Source organism: Podarcis erhardii, assembly GCF_964252035.2.
Source record: "Podarcis erhardii genome assembly, chromosome: 6".
Taxonomy (NCBI): Eukaryota; Metazoa; Chordata; class Lepidosauria; order Squamata; family Lacertidae; genus Podarcis; species Podarcis erhardii.
In genome coordinates this window covers 91,520,508-91,540,791 of record NC_138510.1, presented here as the reverse complement: position 1 = coordinate 91,540,791, position 20,284 = coordinate 91,520,508, and the positions used below count along the sequence as shown (strand labels likewise).

Below are 20,284 nucleotides of genomic sequence, written 5' to 3'. Positions count from 1 at the left end.
CTCCAGGGCTTGGAAAGGTCTCTGTCTGATATGTTGAAATGCTATGGCCAATCACAGTAGATTTCTATGGGATCAACAGAAAATGGCTGACTTGGTGTATGCAGGCATGCCTTTTAGCTGAATATATTAGGTTATTCAGAGGGTCGCGAGCCTAGGGCTTACCGATCAGAAGGTTGGCGGTTCGAATCCCCGTGACGGGGTGAGCTCCCATTGCTCGGTCCCTGCTCCTGCCAACCTAGCAGTTTGAAAGCACGTCAAAGTGCAAGCAGATAAACAGGGACCGCTCCGGCGGGAAGGTAAACGGTGTTTCCGTGTGCTGCTCTGGTTCGCCAGAAGTGGCTTAGTCATGCTGGCCACATGACCCGGAAGCTGCGGACAAACGCCAGCTCCCTCGGCCTTTAGAGCGAGATGAGCGCTCAACCCCAGAGTCGGCCACGGACTGGACCTAATGGTCAGGGGTCTCTTTACCTTTTTTTAGGTTATTCAAGACCAGCAATAGGGAGCCTATAGCCCTTCAGATGTTGTTTGACTGCAACTCCGATCATTTATTTCAGCAGTTAAATAAAGGCAACTCCCCTCTTTTATGGGGGTTAAGTTCCGGCGCCCCACACACCTAATGGGGAGCACCGTCTAGACACCCTTTTGACGCCCACCCTGCCACATTCTTTCCACCTAGATAAAAAATACTGCACCAAAAATATCCACAACTGGAATTGAAGGAGACATTGTGCTTAAACTCTTTGGGTTTTTTGCATCACTCTGATCTTGATATTACTATGTTTAAAATTCTGCAGCAGATGCCTTGAATTCAGTTACTGAGATCTGGCCTGTACCCTCCTATGACTCCTGTTGATTTAAAAAGGGATGACAAAAACATTCTGATTGTTTTCTTTCCATTTTGCTTCTTAGATTAAAGAAATAGGCATGCTTTTGCATAAAACTAGAGAGTCTTGACATGTATCAGAGAAATGTTGCTGAGGAGAGGAATCTTGTTTACTGCCAGTCATGATCAAATGTCTCTCTTTGCTCTGTCCTCTGTGCAGAAAACATGATATCGGGATATGATACTGCTCATAAGTCTTTGGAATATAGCTTTTAAAATGAATTAATTAAATCGTTCTGGCATTTAAAATGATATGCAGTTGAACATGACCTTCATACATCTGTTAAAGGGTAACATTTTGCTGCCCCTAGACTACACACAGTGTCTTGGTAGTTATAGTTTCATATAGTTAATTGTTTCATCTCACTCCTCCACCCCAGTTTTTACTAATTCTTGAATTGCATTCCTAAAGTTCTGAGCCTGTAGTTTCACTTGAACAGGTTCTCTTTCCAGATGCTAAGCATTGCTGAACTCTGACTTAAGTATTGCTTATGTTTTGGTAACCTTCAGCCAGAAGCTATTCATGAGGAAACTTCAGCAGACCTCTTTTTAGAAAAATAAAAATTACTGTATTTGAGGAGAAAATGCTGTGGAAGTCTTAACCTTTTAACTGTTGTTCCATTTTATGAAATCTTTGCAAGAAGGCTTTCAGAATTCTTACTTTCCTATGCTTCTAACACAGGTTGAAATGGATATTGTTGAGAAACTGGTTAAAATGGTACCTTGTGAACATGAAGACTTGCTGAACATTACTCTTCGACTTTTACTGAACCTTTCGTTTGACACAGGCTTGAGAAATAAAATGGTACAAGTTGGGCTTCTTCCAAAACTCACTGCATTGTTGGGTAGGTTTCAGTCTTTTTTCACTACTCACTTTAACCTTAGAGCTACTGAAAGCATTTTCTTAGTGAAATATTTTCTGGAAAAATACATATTTTTGCTACTGATCTCCTAATTATTACCAATTCTCTAACATGCCCCCTTAAATGAAGCTGTTTTAGAATATAGCAAGCATAGTTCAGGGTAATATTTGAGTTAAAGCTCTCAAGGTAGGGGAAAAATGAAAATGTGATGTGGGGAATGGGAAGAAATTTGGTTTTGTTTGCCTTTTAATGAGAAGCAATCTAAGATGCACTTTTTGAACACAGCTAGCCTCTAAAATTTGCACTTCTCTGATTTTTATATAATGTTTTTCAACAAACAGTCTGTACAAAAACACGTTTATTATTATTGTTGTTATTAAAAATTGTATACTGCCCTTCATCCAAAGATCGCAGAGAAGTTCACAGCATAAAAAATATTAGAACACAAAATAATGTGTATAAAAATGCATACATTCATGAAAATGACAAAAATGCATTAGGTTGGAGGAAATTGCTTGCAAAAATGTGCATATTGGTCAAACATGCATTCAAAAATGTATTTTTTAAGAGAAATTCACACTTCAATTTAGACAAGTATCTCTCTAAACTGTAGTTCATTCATATATCTCTGTAACAAGCCAGCTTGAATTAGGTCCACACTTGGAAATTATTTATTCTATGTAATGATTAATAAATGAAGTTGAGCACCACTTCTAGATATAGTATTAAACATGATATATCTGCAAAATTCGTTTCTGGATATTCTCAATCAGTGTTCAAAACTCCCATTGTTCTAGGCGCATTTTGTGACAAGGAATTTCACTAGCACAAGCAGTTTCTGATCTCTGGGTGCAGTACTGTGCCGAAGATTTCAGATTAAAACTGCAGAGTGGAAGAAAAGGAGGACCTTTTTCTCCCTCCCCACTTCCAGCTACTCTCTGAAGCCTGGAGAAGAGACCCTCTGAAGAATATTAGGGGGGTGGACAGGGGAAGGACTAGACCATGTGAAAAATGAACATAATATTTTAGCTGCAGTTCATTCTTTTTCAGCTTTGTATTCTTATTATTAAAAAAGCATGCCTAGACATTCCATTGTTGCGCCCATAATCTCGGTTTAGGGTGCCATTTGGCTCCTAGCTTTCATATCTGTTTCTAACACTGTTCTCAATATGTATTTGTGTGCAGTTCTTTAGTACAGGAGTATAACAAGACTGCATATCTATTTCTCTGTCCAGATCATCACTTTACATAGTCATCCAGCTAAAAGATGTATTTTGGAGGGCCATCCAATCTGATGAAGTTCAAACAGGTCACTGTTTGTAGTAATATTGAATTAGCTGTTGGCAAGGGGATAATATTTATAATTTTGAACCCTCGCTTACATTCTGCTTTTGATATGATCATCATAACAGTTGCTTTAAGTGGCTGAAAGTCCTTTGGTATATTGACAAAGGCAGCACATATCACAGGTTCTCAAAAGACTTCTGCTGATATGCCCACTCAGATATTTAGCATGTTGGCACTCCATGAACCTGTTTGTCTCCAGAACCCAGCTTGCTTTCCGTCAGTCAGTTCTGTCAGAAACTTCTAGCATGCATATCAGTTAGCTATACTTTTATTTTGTTGGCTGCAAATTTTGCACAGGCTGTTCTGAAGCCGGGCAAGGCAAATCCTACAGAGATGGCTTTTTATTCCCTTAACAGCCGAAAACCCAAGCCTTGGGAGCCTGTTTCCATTTAGCCTTGTCCAGAGAGATGTGAGCAGCGAAATATTTCCACATAATTCTTTTGTAATCCTGGCATGACCCTGCTTTGTGTTGGTTTGAAAATAAGAGGAATAGCTGTCAGTCTGCCTGAAAAAAGTAGGTTGGGATCTCAGTGTGCTTGAAGCATGCTTGTGGATATTACAGAGACAGACACTTGGGGTGGATTTTTGCATTCTTGTTTCTTGATTTTTGCATGGTGCCTTTTTTATATAGAAAAATTGTGTCTGTACTCACCATGAAGTTGTTCTAGTAACTGCCACACTTTTAACATTTGGGAAAGAAGGTGCCGGTACTGCGTACCTTTGAGTATCCCCAGGGGGAAAAAGCACTGGACCGTCAAGATAGTAGGGGGAGCTAATGGGTTGTTCTCTAGTTATACGAATTGGGTGGCCTGATAGTCATCGGAAGCTTAAACAAAAGGAACTGTAGCAATCTAAGTGCACCAATCCATCTTTTGAAAGGACACGAAGGCCTTTCTTGACAACCTTTCAGAACATAAAGAGGATTGTGGCAGAATGAATTGATTCTTGTAAGTTAGTGCTGGGCCCAGATAAATTATGCTTGAGTGGTGTTACAGTCCAGGGTTAGGGAGCTGGCCAGTGGACTGGATCCTGATCTCCCCCAACCCCTGTGGGTCATTTTAACAGGTGAGTGAGGGTTGTCCATCTATCAGTCCCTGCTTCCTGCATCAGTGCCTGCCTGTTGGGTTTAGGGCAGGTGGGTGTGGCTTGGAAGAAATGGCCTTCCCAGCCAAATTAGGACCCCTACGAGGCCTAATTAGGCCTACAGGCCTGAGTTTCCCCATTGCTGCTATGGTCCCTTAATTGGCAGGCATTCATTCTTTACCTTTGGACTCAGCTGCACTGGCAAAGAAAAAGCGCTTTATATTTGTCTTTTATGCATTCTAAAACTATGACACCAGATGGTGCTGTGGAGTTCTGTTTTTGCTAACCCGGTTTCTCATACAAAGTTTGAGATGCATTTAACTGAAACACTTCTTTGATGTGTCTAGATCCAGCTTTTGCTTCCCTAGGAAATAACTTTCTTGGCATATATAGTGTAATAAGGCCTGTCTCTGAAGTCACTCGAGCCATCTGCCTATAAAGTGAATTGTTCATCAAAATTGGGGCATTGTAAAACGACGTTAACCAAGATGATTTTTTAAGTTAGTAAATATTTTTAAACCTTCTTTTGACTGCAATACCTTGTTCTTTCTCCTGAGTCAGTTCTATGAGGGGTGCTGCTGTTGGTAAAAAAATAAATGAAGGCGAAAATGTTTGTACAATCCCACTTCAAAATGATTCTCCACCTCACCTTCTTAGTTCACATTTGTGGCATAATTGAATGGCCTTAACTTTGACTGTCTTAACAAAATAAAAAAATTCCTTCCAGTAGCACCTTAAAGACCAACTGAGTTAGTTCTAGGTATGAGCTTTCGTGTGCATGCACACTTCTTCAGAAGAATTTTTTTATTTTGTTTTGACCATGGCAGACCAACACGGCTACCTATCTGTAACTTTGACTGTCTTGTTTTTTCTAAACCCCCTTCCGAAAAAGGCCTGGTCTTCAAAACCTGTTTGCTACTTCTGATTTCTCCGAAGGAAAGTATTGCAATTTCTTTCCTTAATAAATGGTGATTTAGAACCTCGAAACAGCTGATCATATTGAAATCTGGAGATAAACAGGTTCATGGAGTGCTGAAGTGCTAAATATCTGTTTGGGCATATCAGGTTGTGCTTATAACTTGTAACTGCTGCCTCCTGTGCTTTTGCTGTATTTGCAACACTGAAGTGACCTCTTAGATGCAGACCTGGGTAGTGTGTATAGAGGTCCTGGGCTGCCCAAAACATGCTCCTGCCTTGCTGTTGTGGTCCAAAGAAAAGGAAAGCAATACATTTGGCACCAGCTTGGCGGCAGGAGTTGCCTGAAAGAGGCATACAAGACACTATCCAACAGCCTTAGGGACTCCACTCCAGATTTGTGTAGGGTTTACTCCTGAGCCTTTTGTTCTTCCAAAGATGTATTGCAAGGCATTTTTCTGTGGGGTTTACAACCGAAGCCTTTCTCATGAATGAGTGTAGCCACAGGGCTGCGGTGGTTTAGGACCAGAGTTTTCCTTCTCCTAGTTGGGCTACTTTCCCAGGTTGCCCATCTGCCCTTCAAGCTTAACTTGTTCACAACGTTTAATTGAGAGTCAAAAACAACTGCAAATAAACTTTGTTTTTATGTCTTTACACGTGTCTTGTGGTATTATATGCTGCTATTGTGTTCAGTTATATCTTCAGCTTTTAAAAAGTTGTATGCCTTCTTTGTCTACCAGAGCTATGGTCTTTTTTCTTTTTTTTAATAAAGGTTCCATTATTTTTATGAACGTTTATTTCCAAGAAGTTTTAAACCAACTTTTCCTTTATGCCCTGGCTTGGCCTTTTCATAATGAATTTAATATGCAGTTTCACACATTTGTTTGAGAAAGGACCTTCTTATTGGCTACAGCAATGTTGTTCTAATTTTAATAAGCCTAATTTATCCTATAAAGAAACATACATTTTCCAACCCGATTAAGTGAGCAAACAATTGGGGTTAGATGTGGCAGATCGTAACAGAAAGCACATGTCCTGCCCTGAGAGCACAGCAAAGTCTCTTATCAGGATTGCTTGAAGTTATTCATGGTAGTAAAATGTTATGCTTCCTCCTGTTTTCCCAATTAAATGAGGAAACCTTTATTCCTATGGCAGACCTGCCACAGCTGGTTTCAATATTTTGTGTGTGAACATTGCCTAAGGTGTCCTTTTCTTTCTAGCAGTAACTAGCTGAATCATATTAAGAATGAAAGGGATTGGTCTTGGGAAAACAGTAATTATTCAGAGATTTATTCAGAAGGTGGGTTTTGTGCTATTTGCAGCATGCATGTCTTGGAAAAAATATGTTGCCTCCATAATCCATGTAGGTCTAGAGTTGTCTAGATAGAAGGCAATATGGAAGAAGAGATCCTAAGGCTCTAGGCTATGTTTGCACTGAAGTCTCAACAGTGCTAGATTACGTCATTCAAGGGTGGGTGGGATTACAAAGTGCAGATTTGCCTGTTTTTGAAGGGAATCTCACCCATATTGCAGGATTTGGTTCTAGTGCTACTTGGACGGTCATTTCCAAGAGGGTGATGCTTGGGGCCCCATGAAGCCTTCATTATGGGGTTCCTCAGGGTTTAATTTTATTCCCTGTGCTGTTTAACATCTACATGAAACCACTGTGTGAGGTTGTCTGGAGTGATGACACACAGCTCTACTTCTTTACAGCTGCAGGTGAGGCAGGGATGAACGGGACCATGGTCTTACCTCAGTAATGAGGACGAGAGCCAACAAACTGAAACGCAATCCAGGTAAGACCTAGGCCAGGCATAGGCACACTCGGCCCTCCAGATGTTTGTGAAACAACAGTTCCCATCATCCCTGACCACTGGTCCTGCTAGCTAGGGATCATGGGAGTTGTAGTCCCAAAACATCTGGAGGGCCGAGTTTGCCTATGCCTGACCTAGGCACTGTTAGTGGAGTGATGGATGAGAGGTTGCCTGCTCTCGATGGGGTTACAATTGCCCCCGAAGGAGCAGGTATGCAGCTTGTGGGTACTCCTGGATCTCTTGGTGTCGCTTGAGGCTCAGGTCACCTCAGTGTTGTGGATTGCCTTCCATCATCTTCTGGTGGTCCAGCTGTGCCCCTTATTTGGACAGGGATAGCTTAACTTCTGTTTTCTTGGCTCTGGTAACCACTAGGCTGGATTACTGCAACACATTATACGTAGGGCTACCTCTGAAGACGGTTCAGAAACTGGTGCAGAATTCTGCTGGTTAATTCCACCATATCTTATGCTTTGTCATGCAGTCAATGAGAGGGAAGTTCCTTGTCTCAGTTTCAGGGCTGGTGTAAAGTTGCCCCATTGACAGGGATGTGCTCATGGTCTGGAGGGGTATAGCATATGTGTGTGCCTCCCTGTGTTGTTTCCCACCCTGTCCCACTTTTAGGTGTTTTCAATGGCATACTTTTGCCAGCAGAACTGCTACACTGATGAAGTTTTCCATTGACCTATCTGCCATGGTGGCAGCATATTTTGTGTTCCATCGGCATAGTAGGACTTCCACCATATTGCCTCTTGGCCAGTATGACTTTTTTTGCGGAATTCCTCTGTTAATCTAAAAACTATTACATGTGGGAAACAAAACAAAAAGTGGAAAAATAAGCTCAATAGGGTACAGGCATTGTCTTGTTCTGTGCGGGAGCAGGCAAAGGTGATATGATGATATTGCAAAGGAAGGCATATATGTTGGGATTTCATGTACAGTGGTACCTCGAGTTACATACACTTCAGGTTACATACGCTTCAAGTTACAGACTCCGCTAACACAGAAATAGTACCTCGGGTTAAGAACTTTGCTTCAGGATGAGAACAGAATTCGTGCTCCGGCAGCGGGAGGCCCCATTAGCCAAAGTGGTGCTTCAGGTTAAGAACAGTTTCAGGTTAAGAACGGACCTCTGGAATGAATTAAGTACGTAACTAGAGGTACCACTATAGTGATGTGCACATATTCTTTAGCGCAGATGTGTCAGATTGGTTCTAATGAGTCACAAAATGTAGAGAGAGGATTAAACCTCAGTGTTGCATTGCAGCCATAGCATGGTTAGGGATTGTGTACTAATGAGCAGAGTAGAGTAGTTTTGGTCCATAATTGCTGCGACATGGCTTGCTTAATGTTCAAAAGCTTAAAATAATTTTGAACTTTGGATTCATCATATGTGTAGTTGGAGCTTTTAATTTGTTGAAAACTTGTTGTGAAAACAGCCCAAGGGACACAATATTTTTCCACCCCAGCTGTTCCAGATGAACTGCAGCTGCAAATTTAACGGTATTATTTCTATAAACCACTGAGTATATTTTATAATGGCAATAATTTCCACAGAAAAACCAGTTATTGCTGCTAATGACTGGGTTGTTGAGCATTAACAGCCTTCAGCTGGGAATGACCAAGTGTTCTGGAATGGTAGTATAAATGCAAAGGACAATTGAATAACACTTTGGAATAATGATTTGATTAATCAATGATAAATTCCTGCGGGAATAAATTCAAAGTATTTCTGACCACCCAGTTTATTAGCCAGTGAGCTCATCATTATTTAACCTTATTACCATAATACATAATATCCAGGCTGTTAGTTGCTAGAGCTGTCCTTAAGCGTTTGGCCAACCCACCATTGGCCATTAAATGCTGTTGTTTTTAAACAGCTTGTCTCTCTGCAAGGCATCATATGACTATTTTTATCCTTGTCTTTTAAAATCCTTGCATAGAATTGGCATTTGTGTTTATATCTGAATTGTTGCCTTGCTATGACTTTCCCTATGAAACATCATATAATCTTGCGCTTAAATTGGGTCAATCTGGTGTGCTGTGCTTCTCCCTTCCCTTTGCCTATCTGCCTCCCAACTTTATCCACTCATAGGGCAAATAATTAGCAGATGCACAATGACATCAAAACTCCTTGTGATAGAAATTGCTGTGACAGTTATTCATAATCTCTGAACGTTGTTAGTACAAAATCAGTGTTGACCACCCATAATGTCTTGGCCTACTTGACCAACTGCATAACAAACCAGAGAGCTGCCAATCCCATAACCTTTTTCTTGATTTTCCCGTGCTTTTAGCAACCAACTGCTTCTAGCATATTGCAGTGGTTGAGAAACTCACTTTCAAATTGAGATTGGCAAAGGGGGGGGGGGCGGAAATCAACATTGTCTGTTATATGGAACATGCCCATGATTTATATTAGAGGACACAGACCTGCAACAGGAATGGCAGGGTGTATGTATTCCTCAAGTTCTGGGACAAGGTTAGAGTGGGAAAAGATGTAGGCTGTACAACTGAAATAGCCTCCTTTTCACACTAGGTTTGCAGGAGGTGTTGATGCTATATTGCTATGTGCAATATCATCCCCCTGCTTTATTTTTTATTTTTTTACTGGTGGTGGGGCAAGATAAGGATTTGCCACATGACTGGGTGGAAGGAGTGAGTGTACATTTCTAAGCACTTTGAACTTAGATTGGACTTGCAATAGGATCTTTACAGATTCTCTTGCCAGTTCCCTCTTTCTCTTCACCACAGAACCATTACAGTACTAAGGAAATTTTCTTTAAATGGTATGCATAAAAGGGGTATGCATATTGGTAAAAGGGGTTTGCATATTGTTAATTGCAATGCTCTCTTATCTTCAGAACACAGTGGGCATGATTAATCTAAAATTAAGTACTTTTCAATTCCATTGCTTTCCATAGGAAAAATCCAGAACATATTGCAGCTAGACTGTGCTAAATATATTTTTGATTAGATCTTTGATATGGAGCGAGCTGCCTACCTCTACTCTAAAAGCCTTCATCCCCCAGTTCTTTGTTGAATCTTCAGAATCAACTGTTAGAATTCCCATGATAAATGGCAGCTCCGTAACACTAAGCTTATCCTTAGCTTACTGAGTTGAAAGGGTTGGGATGGGCAGGAAATGGCAAAGACAGGGGAACAGTGGGAGTGAAGAGACCTGGTCGCCTGACATCCTGAAGTATTAGAACCTAATACTAAGAGAGAAATACTTGGGGGCATGAAGAATAAATCAGGAGACACAACAATTGGCTCAGTGTCTATCAAGGTGTATCCAAAATGGCTCTTGCTTTGATTCTGCCTGGTGTTGCATTTACTTCAAAATGTTTTCTTTGTTCCTTTTTTATTTTTAAAGGGCAGTAACAGTAGAATAGTACAAATGCTTGTCTCTGAAATGGCAAACTTTGAAAAGTCTTTAAAAACCTGGTTAAATGTGCATTAATGCCAATTCAAACATCATGAATTAATCTAGGTTATCCTTTTTGTCCCATTTCTTTTTCCGTAGCCAATGAAAATTATAAGCAAGTGGCCATGTGTATTCTCTACCATATAAGCATGGATGATCGCTTTAAATCGATGTTTGCATACACAGACTGCATTCCTCAGGTAGGTGTGTCTTCTTTTCAAATGGCCATTTCACCCATACTGGATTATTCCTCAGTTTCTTTGTAGCAGAATTCATAAGGACATTACAGTAAAAGTGACAATATTTTTCTCCTTACTAATGCTCTTCAGTGGCTTTTGGGGGGGGGGGTAACCACCCATTTTTCTTCTAGGTAATAGGATTTGCCCATTGTGTTGGCAGCCAAATGCTTCACCTCTGTTTTGTTGCAGTGCTGCTCATGATCATTTTTAGAAATTGTAACTCCAGAAAGCTGCTGCTGCTTCAGAAAAATCTCAGTCAGCAGGAAGGTTTTGAAATTTATCTTTCTTGTATGGTCTTGGGATTTTCTGTTGTTTTCAGGCAATTTATGTACAGTGGTGCCTCGCAAGACGAAAAGAATCCGTTCCGCGATTCTCTTCGTCTAGCGGTTTTTTCGTCTTGCGAAGCAAACCCATTGACAGTTTAGCGGATTAGCGCTATTAGCGGTCTAGTGGCTTTTAGCGATCAGCTGTTAAGCGGCTTATCAGCGGAACAGCTGATAAGTGGCTTAGCGGCTTAGGAAAGGGGGGGGAAAGCGAAAAAAACCCGCGGAAACTCGCAAGATTTTTTCGTCTTGCGAAGCAACCCCATAGAGAAATTCGTTTAGCGAAGCGCCTCCAAAACGGAAAACCCTTTAGTCTAGCGGGTTTTCCGTCTTGCGAGGTGTTCGTCTTGCGGGGCACCACTGTAGTTTTGGATCTCTATGCTTTTGAGCTTTCACTGATCAATGGTAACAGGTTACTCTCCTTGGTTCAGTCCATTCATTAGTAACTTTACTGAAAAAGGAATATTTATGGTATTTCAAACTGGGTTCACCTAACTTAGACTTCTTTTATCTCCTTCATAAGTTTATTTTGATATTAACTCTCCCAAAGTCCGCATCCTTTCCCCTATAAATTGGACCTAATGGTTTGGGTCCTGCTTTCTGGAGTGCCTTTTGTCTATGTTGAAATTGATATTAAACACCCCATAACCTACTTAGACTCCAGTTAAATCTAGGTCGGTTCTTGCTGCACTCGCCAGTGGTTTGACATGACAAATGATAAAGCTGGTAGCGAACAGCCTTGATGAGTTCCTGATGAGCCTTCAGTAGTTTGATTTTATACTGTTTGTCACTACAGAAATACTGCTTACCTTTAGTATTTATATTCCGAACTGGTTACGTTCAATTTTAAAAAATTAAGTCTGCATAAGCAGCATTTTTCTAGGGCAATAAAGAGTTGTGATTACTGTTCTATTTGTTTGTAATCCTGCTAGTCTTTTGGCATCCAAATACATATGCAGCTGTGAGAACTTAGGTCTTAAAAGAATAAATTTGAATTCTCAGGCTTGTAACTGGAGGTTATACAAAAGTGCTACATAGACTGCAAATCAACTCACTTTTGTGAGTTAGACGCTTCTGTGGGTTTTCGGTTTGCAACCTGTAGGTTCATTGGGTTGCTATCTTTTTAAAAACCATTTTTAGTGGCTGAAAGGAATGCAATATCACTGGAAGGCTCTCATGCCTTGCCCGAGTTAATGGGTGCTATTGTAGTAAGAGTTAAAAGTGAGCATTAACAGTCCATTCTTGTTTAGACCCCAGCAGTGCATGCTTTATTTAAATAGGTGCAAATGCCATCCAGATGTTTATGAAAGCATTTATAGGTAATAGCCTGGCCAATCAAAGGGCATGGTTGTACTGTGATGTCATCGTGATATTCAATATTCTTCCACAGAGCAGTATGCAAACCCCTCTGCAGCTTACTTATCCACATGTTTTTCCATCACAGTTGTCAGTTGGGCCTCTCTTTGATCTGCAAGCTTCTTTTTAGCTTAATGCTGGTAAACGTTCTCTCTTGACAGCCCCCTTTGCTTTTGTCCACCATTATCTGCTGAAGTTCAGAAACCAGAGCATTACTTCAAACATTAAGAGTGAGGGAGTAGCCAGTCAAGAGAGATTCTTGAGGCATGCAGTTCTGGCATAATCATTCAAAGATGTTTGAGCCGGGGAGAGGGAGAGGGCTGGACTGAGGTGTATGAACGGAAAGCTGTGGGGGTTGGCCTCTGGTCACTGGTAAATAAGTGAAGTCAGGTGCCAGAGAGTCTAGACACAGTGATTTTAGTCCTGGGCTGTGGTATCTGATACTCAATATGGGACTTGTCTGATTGAAAACTACTGCCTCTTCGTTGCACACGCTGCAGCCCTTTTACTGCTTTCCTGCTAAATGAAGAAAAGATGACAATGGACATAGTAAAAGCAGAACAAATTTAATTTTAATATTTCCTATTTGGCAGCAATTACACTCCCCTTTGAAGTGGCATGAGTAGCAATCAAATTAAATGAAGACATAATGGGAAACATGGAGCTCGTACCAAAGGATTATTCTAAAAACTTGAACTCGTTTAGATAAAATTACAGGACTTCCCTCCCTTTCTACAGGAATGCAGTTCAGCGCTGGCAGCACACTTTAACTTCAATTCATTTTTCATTTAATTAAGAGAGGACAATTTTATCTTCTAAATACAATAGATAATTTACAGACAAACTACAGGTGAAATCATTTCATTCAATGGGTCTGCACTGCGTATGACTTAGTTGGAGGAGCCCCTTTAGCATTTTTAGATTAAGTCCTTTGCAGATTCAAGTAGGTCAAAATAAGTTAAAACAATTCTTTAAAAAGACTTTTCTTAGAAACCTAATACCTCCCTTAAAAGAATCAAGTCTTCCAAAAAGTTATATGATCTAAGAAAGTCTTTAAAAGAATACTTCCAGAAGAATTTAAAAATTATAAAGTAGTACCTTAGAGACCAACTGAGTAGTTTTAGGTATAAGCTTTCGTGTGCATCCACACTTCTTCAGATATATCCTTTGCAGATGTTTAATTCCTGCTCTGTAGCATTCCCCATTCTTGATATGAAAACCAAGCATCAGAACAGGTAAAAAGAAGTCCTCCTTCACACAGTACGTTGTTAAACTGTGAAATTTGCTGCTACAGAAAGGTTTTTCTGACTTCTTAAACTCTCTTCTGTTGCAGTTCTTTATTACATTATCTTTTTCTTCATTGCTGCAGTACGAGCTCACAATTATTAAACTGCTCTGGCAATTGTGTAGCTGAAAAGCAGTCTATAAATGCTTAAAATAAAATAAAATAAAAATCATAAGGTGTTGTACTCTAAGGTGTTGTACTCTAGGCATACTGAACATTAAAGGAGTATTCCAGGCATGTGGAATAGTAAGGAAGAAAAGACTTGAGGGCAGGTCTGCACCATACATTCAAAGCATGTGACACCCACCCCCAACCAAATCTTGGGAACTATATGTTAAGTTGTGGGTGAACATATCAGACAACACTGCGATTCTTCAGAGGCCAGAACAGAACTGAACTGCAGGGCTCAGTCAGCCTGCTTATATAGAGCTCCAGTACAACGTTACTGTAGCAACTTTCTAAAACTAGCCAATCACTGAACGTCACTTTCGATCCTTCATTTGCATAACTATCTACAGTATCCCCCTGCTGTCCCAGGGTGAGAACTTCAGTACATAACACTATAGTTTCCCCGCCCAGAGCTGCAATTCCCATCCCATAAAAACTACCGTATTTTTCCTTCTATAACACGCAGATTTTTTCTTCTAAAAAGGAAGGGGAAATGTCTGTGCGTGTTATAGAGCGAATGTGTGGTCCCTGGAGCCGAAAAATCATGCAAAAATCAAATCGCGGCGCTGCACGCTGCACGGAGAAGCGAAACCTGAAAAGAGGAAGCGGCTGCTTTCCTGCATTCTGCCTCAGGGTCTTACTGCCCACCCCCCTCTGTTTCGTTGCTGTGTTTGCTGAAACGGAACAAAGAGCAGGGAAAGCCCCTCCCCTCCAGGCAAGCTCCGGTGCTGCTGGGGGAGAGGGAGAGAGAGGGGGGAAGGGAGAGAGAGGGGGGAGGGGGAGGGAGAGAGGGGGGAGGGCGAGAGAGGGGGAGGGAGGGAGGGGAGAGAGAGAGAGAGAGAGAGAGAGAGAGAGAGAGATGGCTGGCTTGGGTGGGGGGAAACTTTTGCCTTTCTTTCCTCCCTCCCGTTAAATCCCTCTCCTGCATTCTTAGCCAGCTGCTTCTCTGCACACCCCTCTAATGTCCCTTCTTTGTTTTTCCTTCGCTCCCCACTTAAAATGTGGTTACAAAGCATGGATCCACAGGGATCCTCAGGATCTTTGCATTGGGTCACCCCAAATTCACCATCAGATCACATAGCATGTCCATGGCTACAGCCTGCACCAAAAAAATCAGGCACCCACTGTTGCTTGGGGCTGCAGTGGTGCAAAAATGTGGTTTAAAAGCATGGATCCACAGGGATTCTCAGGATCCTTGCATTGGGTCACCCCAAATTCACCATCAGATCACATAGCATGTCCATGGCTACAGCCTGCACCAAAAAAATCACGCACCCACTGTTGCCTGGGGCTGCAATGGTGCAAAAATGTGGTTACAAAGCATGGATCCACAGGGATTCTCAGGATCTTTGCATTGGGTCACCCCAAATTCACCATCAGATCACATAGCATGTCCATGGCTACAGCCTGCACCAAAAAAATCACGCACCCACTGTTGCCTGGGGCTGCAATGGTGCAAAAATGTGGTTACAAAGCATGGATCCACAGGGATTCTCAGGATCTTTGCATTGGGTCACCCCAAATTCACCATCAGATCACATAGCATGTCCATGGCTACAGCCTGCCCCCCCAAAATCACGCACCCACTGTTGCCTGGGGCTGCAATGGTGCAAAAATGTGGTTAAAAAGCATGGATCCCCAGGGATTCTCAGGATCCTTGCATTGGGTCACCCCAAATTCACCATCAGATCACATAGCATGTCCATGGCTACAGCCTGCCCCCCCAAAATCACGCACCCACTGTTGCCTGGGGCTGCAATGGTGCAAAAATGTGGTTAAAAAGCATGGATCCACAGGAATTCTCAGGATTTTGGCATTGGGTCACCCCAAATTCACCATCAGATCACATAGCATGTCCATGGCTACAGCCTGCCCCCCCCCCAAATCACATACCCACTGTTGCCTGGGGCTGCAATGGTGCAAAAACGTGGTTACAAACCATGGATCCACATGGATCCTCAGGATCTTTGCATTGGGTCAGCCCAAATTCACCATCAGAGCACATAGCATGTCCATGGCTACAGCCTGCCCCCAAAAAATCACGCACCCACTGTTGCCTGGGGCTGCAATGGTGCAAAAACGTGGTTACAAACCATGGATGCACAGGGATTCTCAGGATTTTTGCATTGGGTCAGCCCAAATTCACCATCAGATCACATGTCTGTGGCCACAGCATGAAGCACAAAAATGATACATCCACTGTTTCATTCAGAATGTTTTTTCCCTTGTTTTCCTCCTCTAAAAACGATGTGCGTGTTATGGTCAGGTGCGTGTTATAGAGCGAAAAATACGGTACATTGTTGGGTGGGGGGAGCTATGTGTGCATTTCAGTGTGCATTGAATGTGCCTTAATATATGGTTTGGATCTGTTCCCATGGGTGTTCCAAAGTCCTACCAGCAGTTGAGGATGGCAGACCTGCAGGGGCAAAAGGGGGGGGGGGACAGGGCTACTGAGGATGCCAGAGGTAAAAACAAAAGATATGTGTTGAATCTGATATAAAAAAATAGGGGTGGTTGGCCTTTGCTGCCCAGCTGAGTCCCCTAAGTCCATGTTCCGTCAGAGATGAATGGATGGAGGCAGGATGCAGTGAAAGCAAGGCTGATCTTTGTTTTTCTGTTGCAACAGAGTTCCCTCCCCTCCTTCCAAGGAGGCAAGAGAGACCCAGAACCAATAAAAAACATCTCTTTTAAGGGTTTTTCATCCCCTCTACGAACCGTCAGAAATTACATCACACATAAGGTGGGGTTACTGTGTCTCAGGCAGGCCAAGATGTGATATTCCTGAGGATTTAGCAAGTTTTACATAGTTCCAGATTCTTAAGGAAATCAGCCTTGAGTGCTCACTGGAAGGACAGATCCTGAAGCTGAGGCTCCAATACTTTGGCCACCTCATGAGAAGAGAAGACTCCCTGGAAAAGACCCTGATGTTGGGAAAGATGGAGGGCACAAGGAGAAGGGGACGACAGAGGATGAGAAGGTTGGACAGTGTTCTCGAAGCTACCAGCATGAGTTTGACCAAGCTGCCGGGCATGCTCTGGTCCATGGGGTCACGAAGAGTCGGACATGACTAAACAACAACAAAACAACATAGTTCCAGACACAGTTTATACAAAACATTAGCATTTGATAAGACAATTGGGATGCCAGTCAGACATCCCTCAGTGCAGAGCATCTGGGCAAACAGTGATAATCAATAACAGGAAGGTTCATTGATATAGGAGAGGAATCCCTTCAGGAACTCCCCCTGACTGCTATCTGCCTGCGTTTTCTCAGGCAAGGGGGATTAAAGAGGCAGAGGAAATATTGAGAGTCTTTAGAAGAACCAAGATGGCTTTTGGGTTGCTCTCCTGTACTATTTTAGACATGTGGGTTATAAAGTACCGGTATATGTTTGTGTGTTTACCCTGTGCAATTATCAATGTTTATTCTATATATGATTATTCTATATTTGAGACCTTAGAATTCCTATAACAGATAGGAGACTGGATTGAAGCTAGCGTAGAAATCTTAAAGAGTGTCACACAATGTGAACTCTTGAGAGATGTGAATGTTTCTTGTGGTAAAATTCTGGATCAAGGTAAGAGGGCAGAGATGTGACAATGAAAGGCCAGAGTAGAGAAAGTTGCAGTAGAATGAGAACATGAACCAAAAGTTTCACCAAGGAGATGGAGAGGTAGGGTGGTATAGTGTTGGACTAGGACCTGGAAGATCAGGGTTCAAACCCTGCCCAGCCATGAAGCTCATTGGTTGACTTTGGGCCAGTTGGCTTAACTATCTCACAGAGTTGTTAATAAGCATACAATAGAGTAATGTACAAGTTTGTACATTGCCTGAGCTCCTTGGAGGGCAGGTGGGAGATAAATAAATAATTTTTGTCACTGTACAGAAAGAAACAACAGTATTTGGCAGCAGACGGAAGGTCAGTTAAATTTTAGAGAGTGGGTTATCTTTAAGGCATTTTGATAAAGATAAAATCAGTCATTTGGCTGGGAAGATTAAAAACCCTTCTTTTATGTATCTTTGCAAAAGCCCTTAATTATCCATATTAATCAATGAGTCGCAGCCTCAATGATCTCATTAGGAGCGTATTATGGATGACAATTTATCTTGTAAAATATATGTGTTAGTTAAACCAGGTTTAACCTCATCACCGAGAGGCCATAATATAATTACGGAGCCAGAACCCACTTTAGCAATCTAACTGATGACATTTTACAGAACTGTGCTGTTTCCATTTCTTCCTGGAGGGAAAAATACTCTAGCCCTCATACTGGAAGACAAAAGGGCAAATACATTTTTGATCCCTTAGGATTGGGAAGCAGAAAGGATCTGAGCACTGGAACTCCTAAAGGAAATATTTATGTAAACTGGAATTGTAACGCTGCTAAAATGCCGCTTGTGCTGATTGGGCACAGAGTGTGCCCAAAGGTCTGATAGCAGCATAGGGCAGGGGGGAAATCGGCTGGGAATTATTTCACTGCATTCTAGTGCAGTGCTGTATTGTTGGAGGAGGAGATGGGTACCCTTTTAACAGTGTGTAACCGCCACTGTACACCTAAGTCCTAAGAGATAAGGAATGAGGCCAAATTGTATGTCTTAGTCGAGGATGTTTATGTGAACCTACTTCCCTGTATTTATATGGGGTGTCCAAATCTTGCGAGATTTCCTGGGTCAAATCAGAAGCAGATAAAAAGTCTTAAAATCACATATTCATTGTCTCGAAACAATAGTTCATGGTTCTGTTTGAAACCATTTCTCTCTTGCAAGTGACAGCTGCCTCAAATAGCGAAATGCAACATTTTAGCATAACTGCGATTGGGCAGCGGTTTTTCTTCTTGCAAACCAAGTATGGCAAAGAACAGATACTCATCATGTTCTTTCTGACCCCAGCCTTTTTGCAAATGAAACATGTGGCGTTAATTTTGTTAAGGGTGAAATGCTTTAAAAACTGCCTTGCAAAGAAGGTCTATCATTGTGATTCCCAGATCTCAGGTCGAGGGAACTGTGGCTGGGAGAGCATGGCTTCTTCCTTTGTAGTTGATTTAGAAAAGCTAATAATAAACGCAAACATAAAATTCTGCATATTGAAACCCAATAAAATAATTCCATTCTGATGAACATATCCGTCAAATATCTTTCTAATGATGAAATACTACACATTTACTAGGGAGTAAGCCCCATTGAATATAGTGGGACTTCTGAGTAAACATGCGTAGGATTATACTGTGTAAGGCATTTAAGAGTAATTCACATATATATAAGTCCACACGACCATGTCTCGCAATTAATACATAAGGAGCCTGTTATAGAAAAATAGCGGGGCTGGCTTTTGCTGCCCAACCCTCCATGGAAATAAGTCCCCTAAGTCCATGATTGGTCAGAGAAGAATGGATAGCGGCAGGATCCAGTGAAAGCAAGGCAGATCTTTATTTTTCTGTTGCAACAGAGTCTCCCCACTGTTGGACTTTCTTCGCCAACCGAGTTTGCGCAGCGACTGGGGCGATTGAATAAAAACTTGCCCGCAATATCTTTGCTTACTTTATTTTAAAATAATATTCAAACAGCTGTAACTCACCACCACTCTACACCAGCCAGTACCATACAAAGCATTTGGTCAACTTAAATAACAGTTTTCAAAATAATCAATTACCCTATCACATCGCTGCATCACATAACTCCACCTCTAATTAGTTGCATTGTTAAAATACAGGTGTGCTGAAGCATCGATTGTTCACAGGTGTGCTGCCATGCAAATCATTATTACAAACAAACACATACCACTGAGTAGCACCGTTGACCACATCAATACTGTATTAAGAAAACCCAACACCCACCCACCCCCTCTCAAGGAGGTAAGAGAAACCAAGAACGAGGTGTGCAGGAACCTTTATGGACTTTTGACATTGCCCAACCCCATAGCCAAAGACCACCCTAAAAACATCATACATACACCACACATTTCTGCATCCTATACTGATTGTGTTTGATCATTTATATTGGCCTGTTACACTGTCTATCTTCCATATACTTTTTTGCTCTAGGACTAACTTACTGCCTTTCTTTCCCTGCCTAAAAGTTGCCCAAGAACACCATCCACAAAGAGCTGCTGCACAACTTCCACTCACATTTTCATTGGTGACCTAAGTTGTTTCACCAAGGTCTGCCACCATATTTGAGCAACGCATGGGGCAAATAAATTGAGATGATGTGGCTGTCTTCTTCTTTGGCGATCACTCGTAGCCGAGTAAGATTGTCTTCCATGAACATGGTCTTAACAGTGACTGTGGAGGCCAATTCCTGATCCACATGTGCTTCCACAGTGGGGACATAGGTTTCCAGGCGGGAGTTGATGACGGTGAGAGTTTGCCAAGTGTGCCTTCCTCTTAGTACGTTTCTCCCTTTTGTCCTGAGTTTGAGCATCTTCCAAGCCCATGGCACCTTTGGTAAAAGGCTGTTCTCCAGTTGGAGCGCTCTCAGGCCAGTGTTTCCCAGTTGTCAGTGTTTATACTACTTTTTTTTTTTAGATTTGCCTTGAGCATCTTTAAATCATTTTTGTTGACCACCAGCATTACGCTTTCCATTTT

The 20,284-nt window shown here is 41.8% G+C and overlaps 1 protein-coding gene across 2 annotated transcripts in view; it reads left to right on the top strand.

Moving 5' to 3' along the window:
• The window catches only part of KIFAP3 (kinesin associated protein 3), a 76,446-nt gene that overhangs the window by 15,569 nt on the left and 40,593 nt on the right, over positions 1-20,284 (top strand). For both annotated transcript variants that reach the window (XM_081865852.1, XM_081865851.1), the window contains exons 10-11: positions 1,566-1,728; positions 10,429-10,529. In XM_081865852.1, the coding sequence (XP_081721978.1) occupies positions 1,566-1,728; positions 10,429-10,529 (264 nt within the window). The remainder of the gene's footprint in view (positions 1-1,565; positions 1,729-10,428; positions 10,530-20,284) is intronic.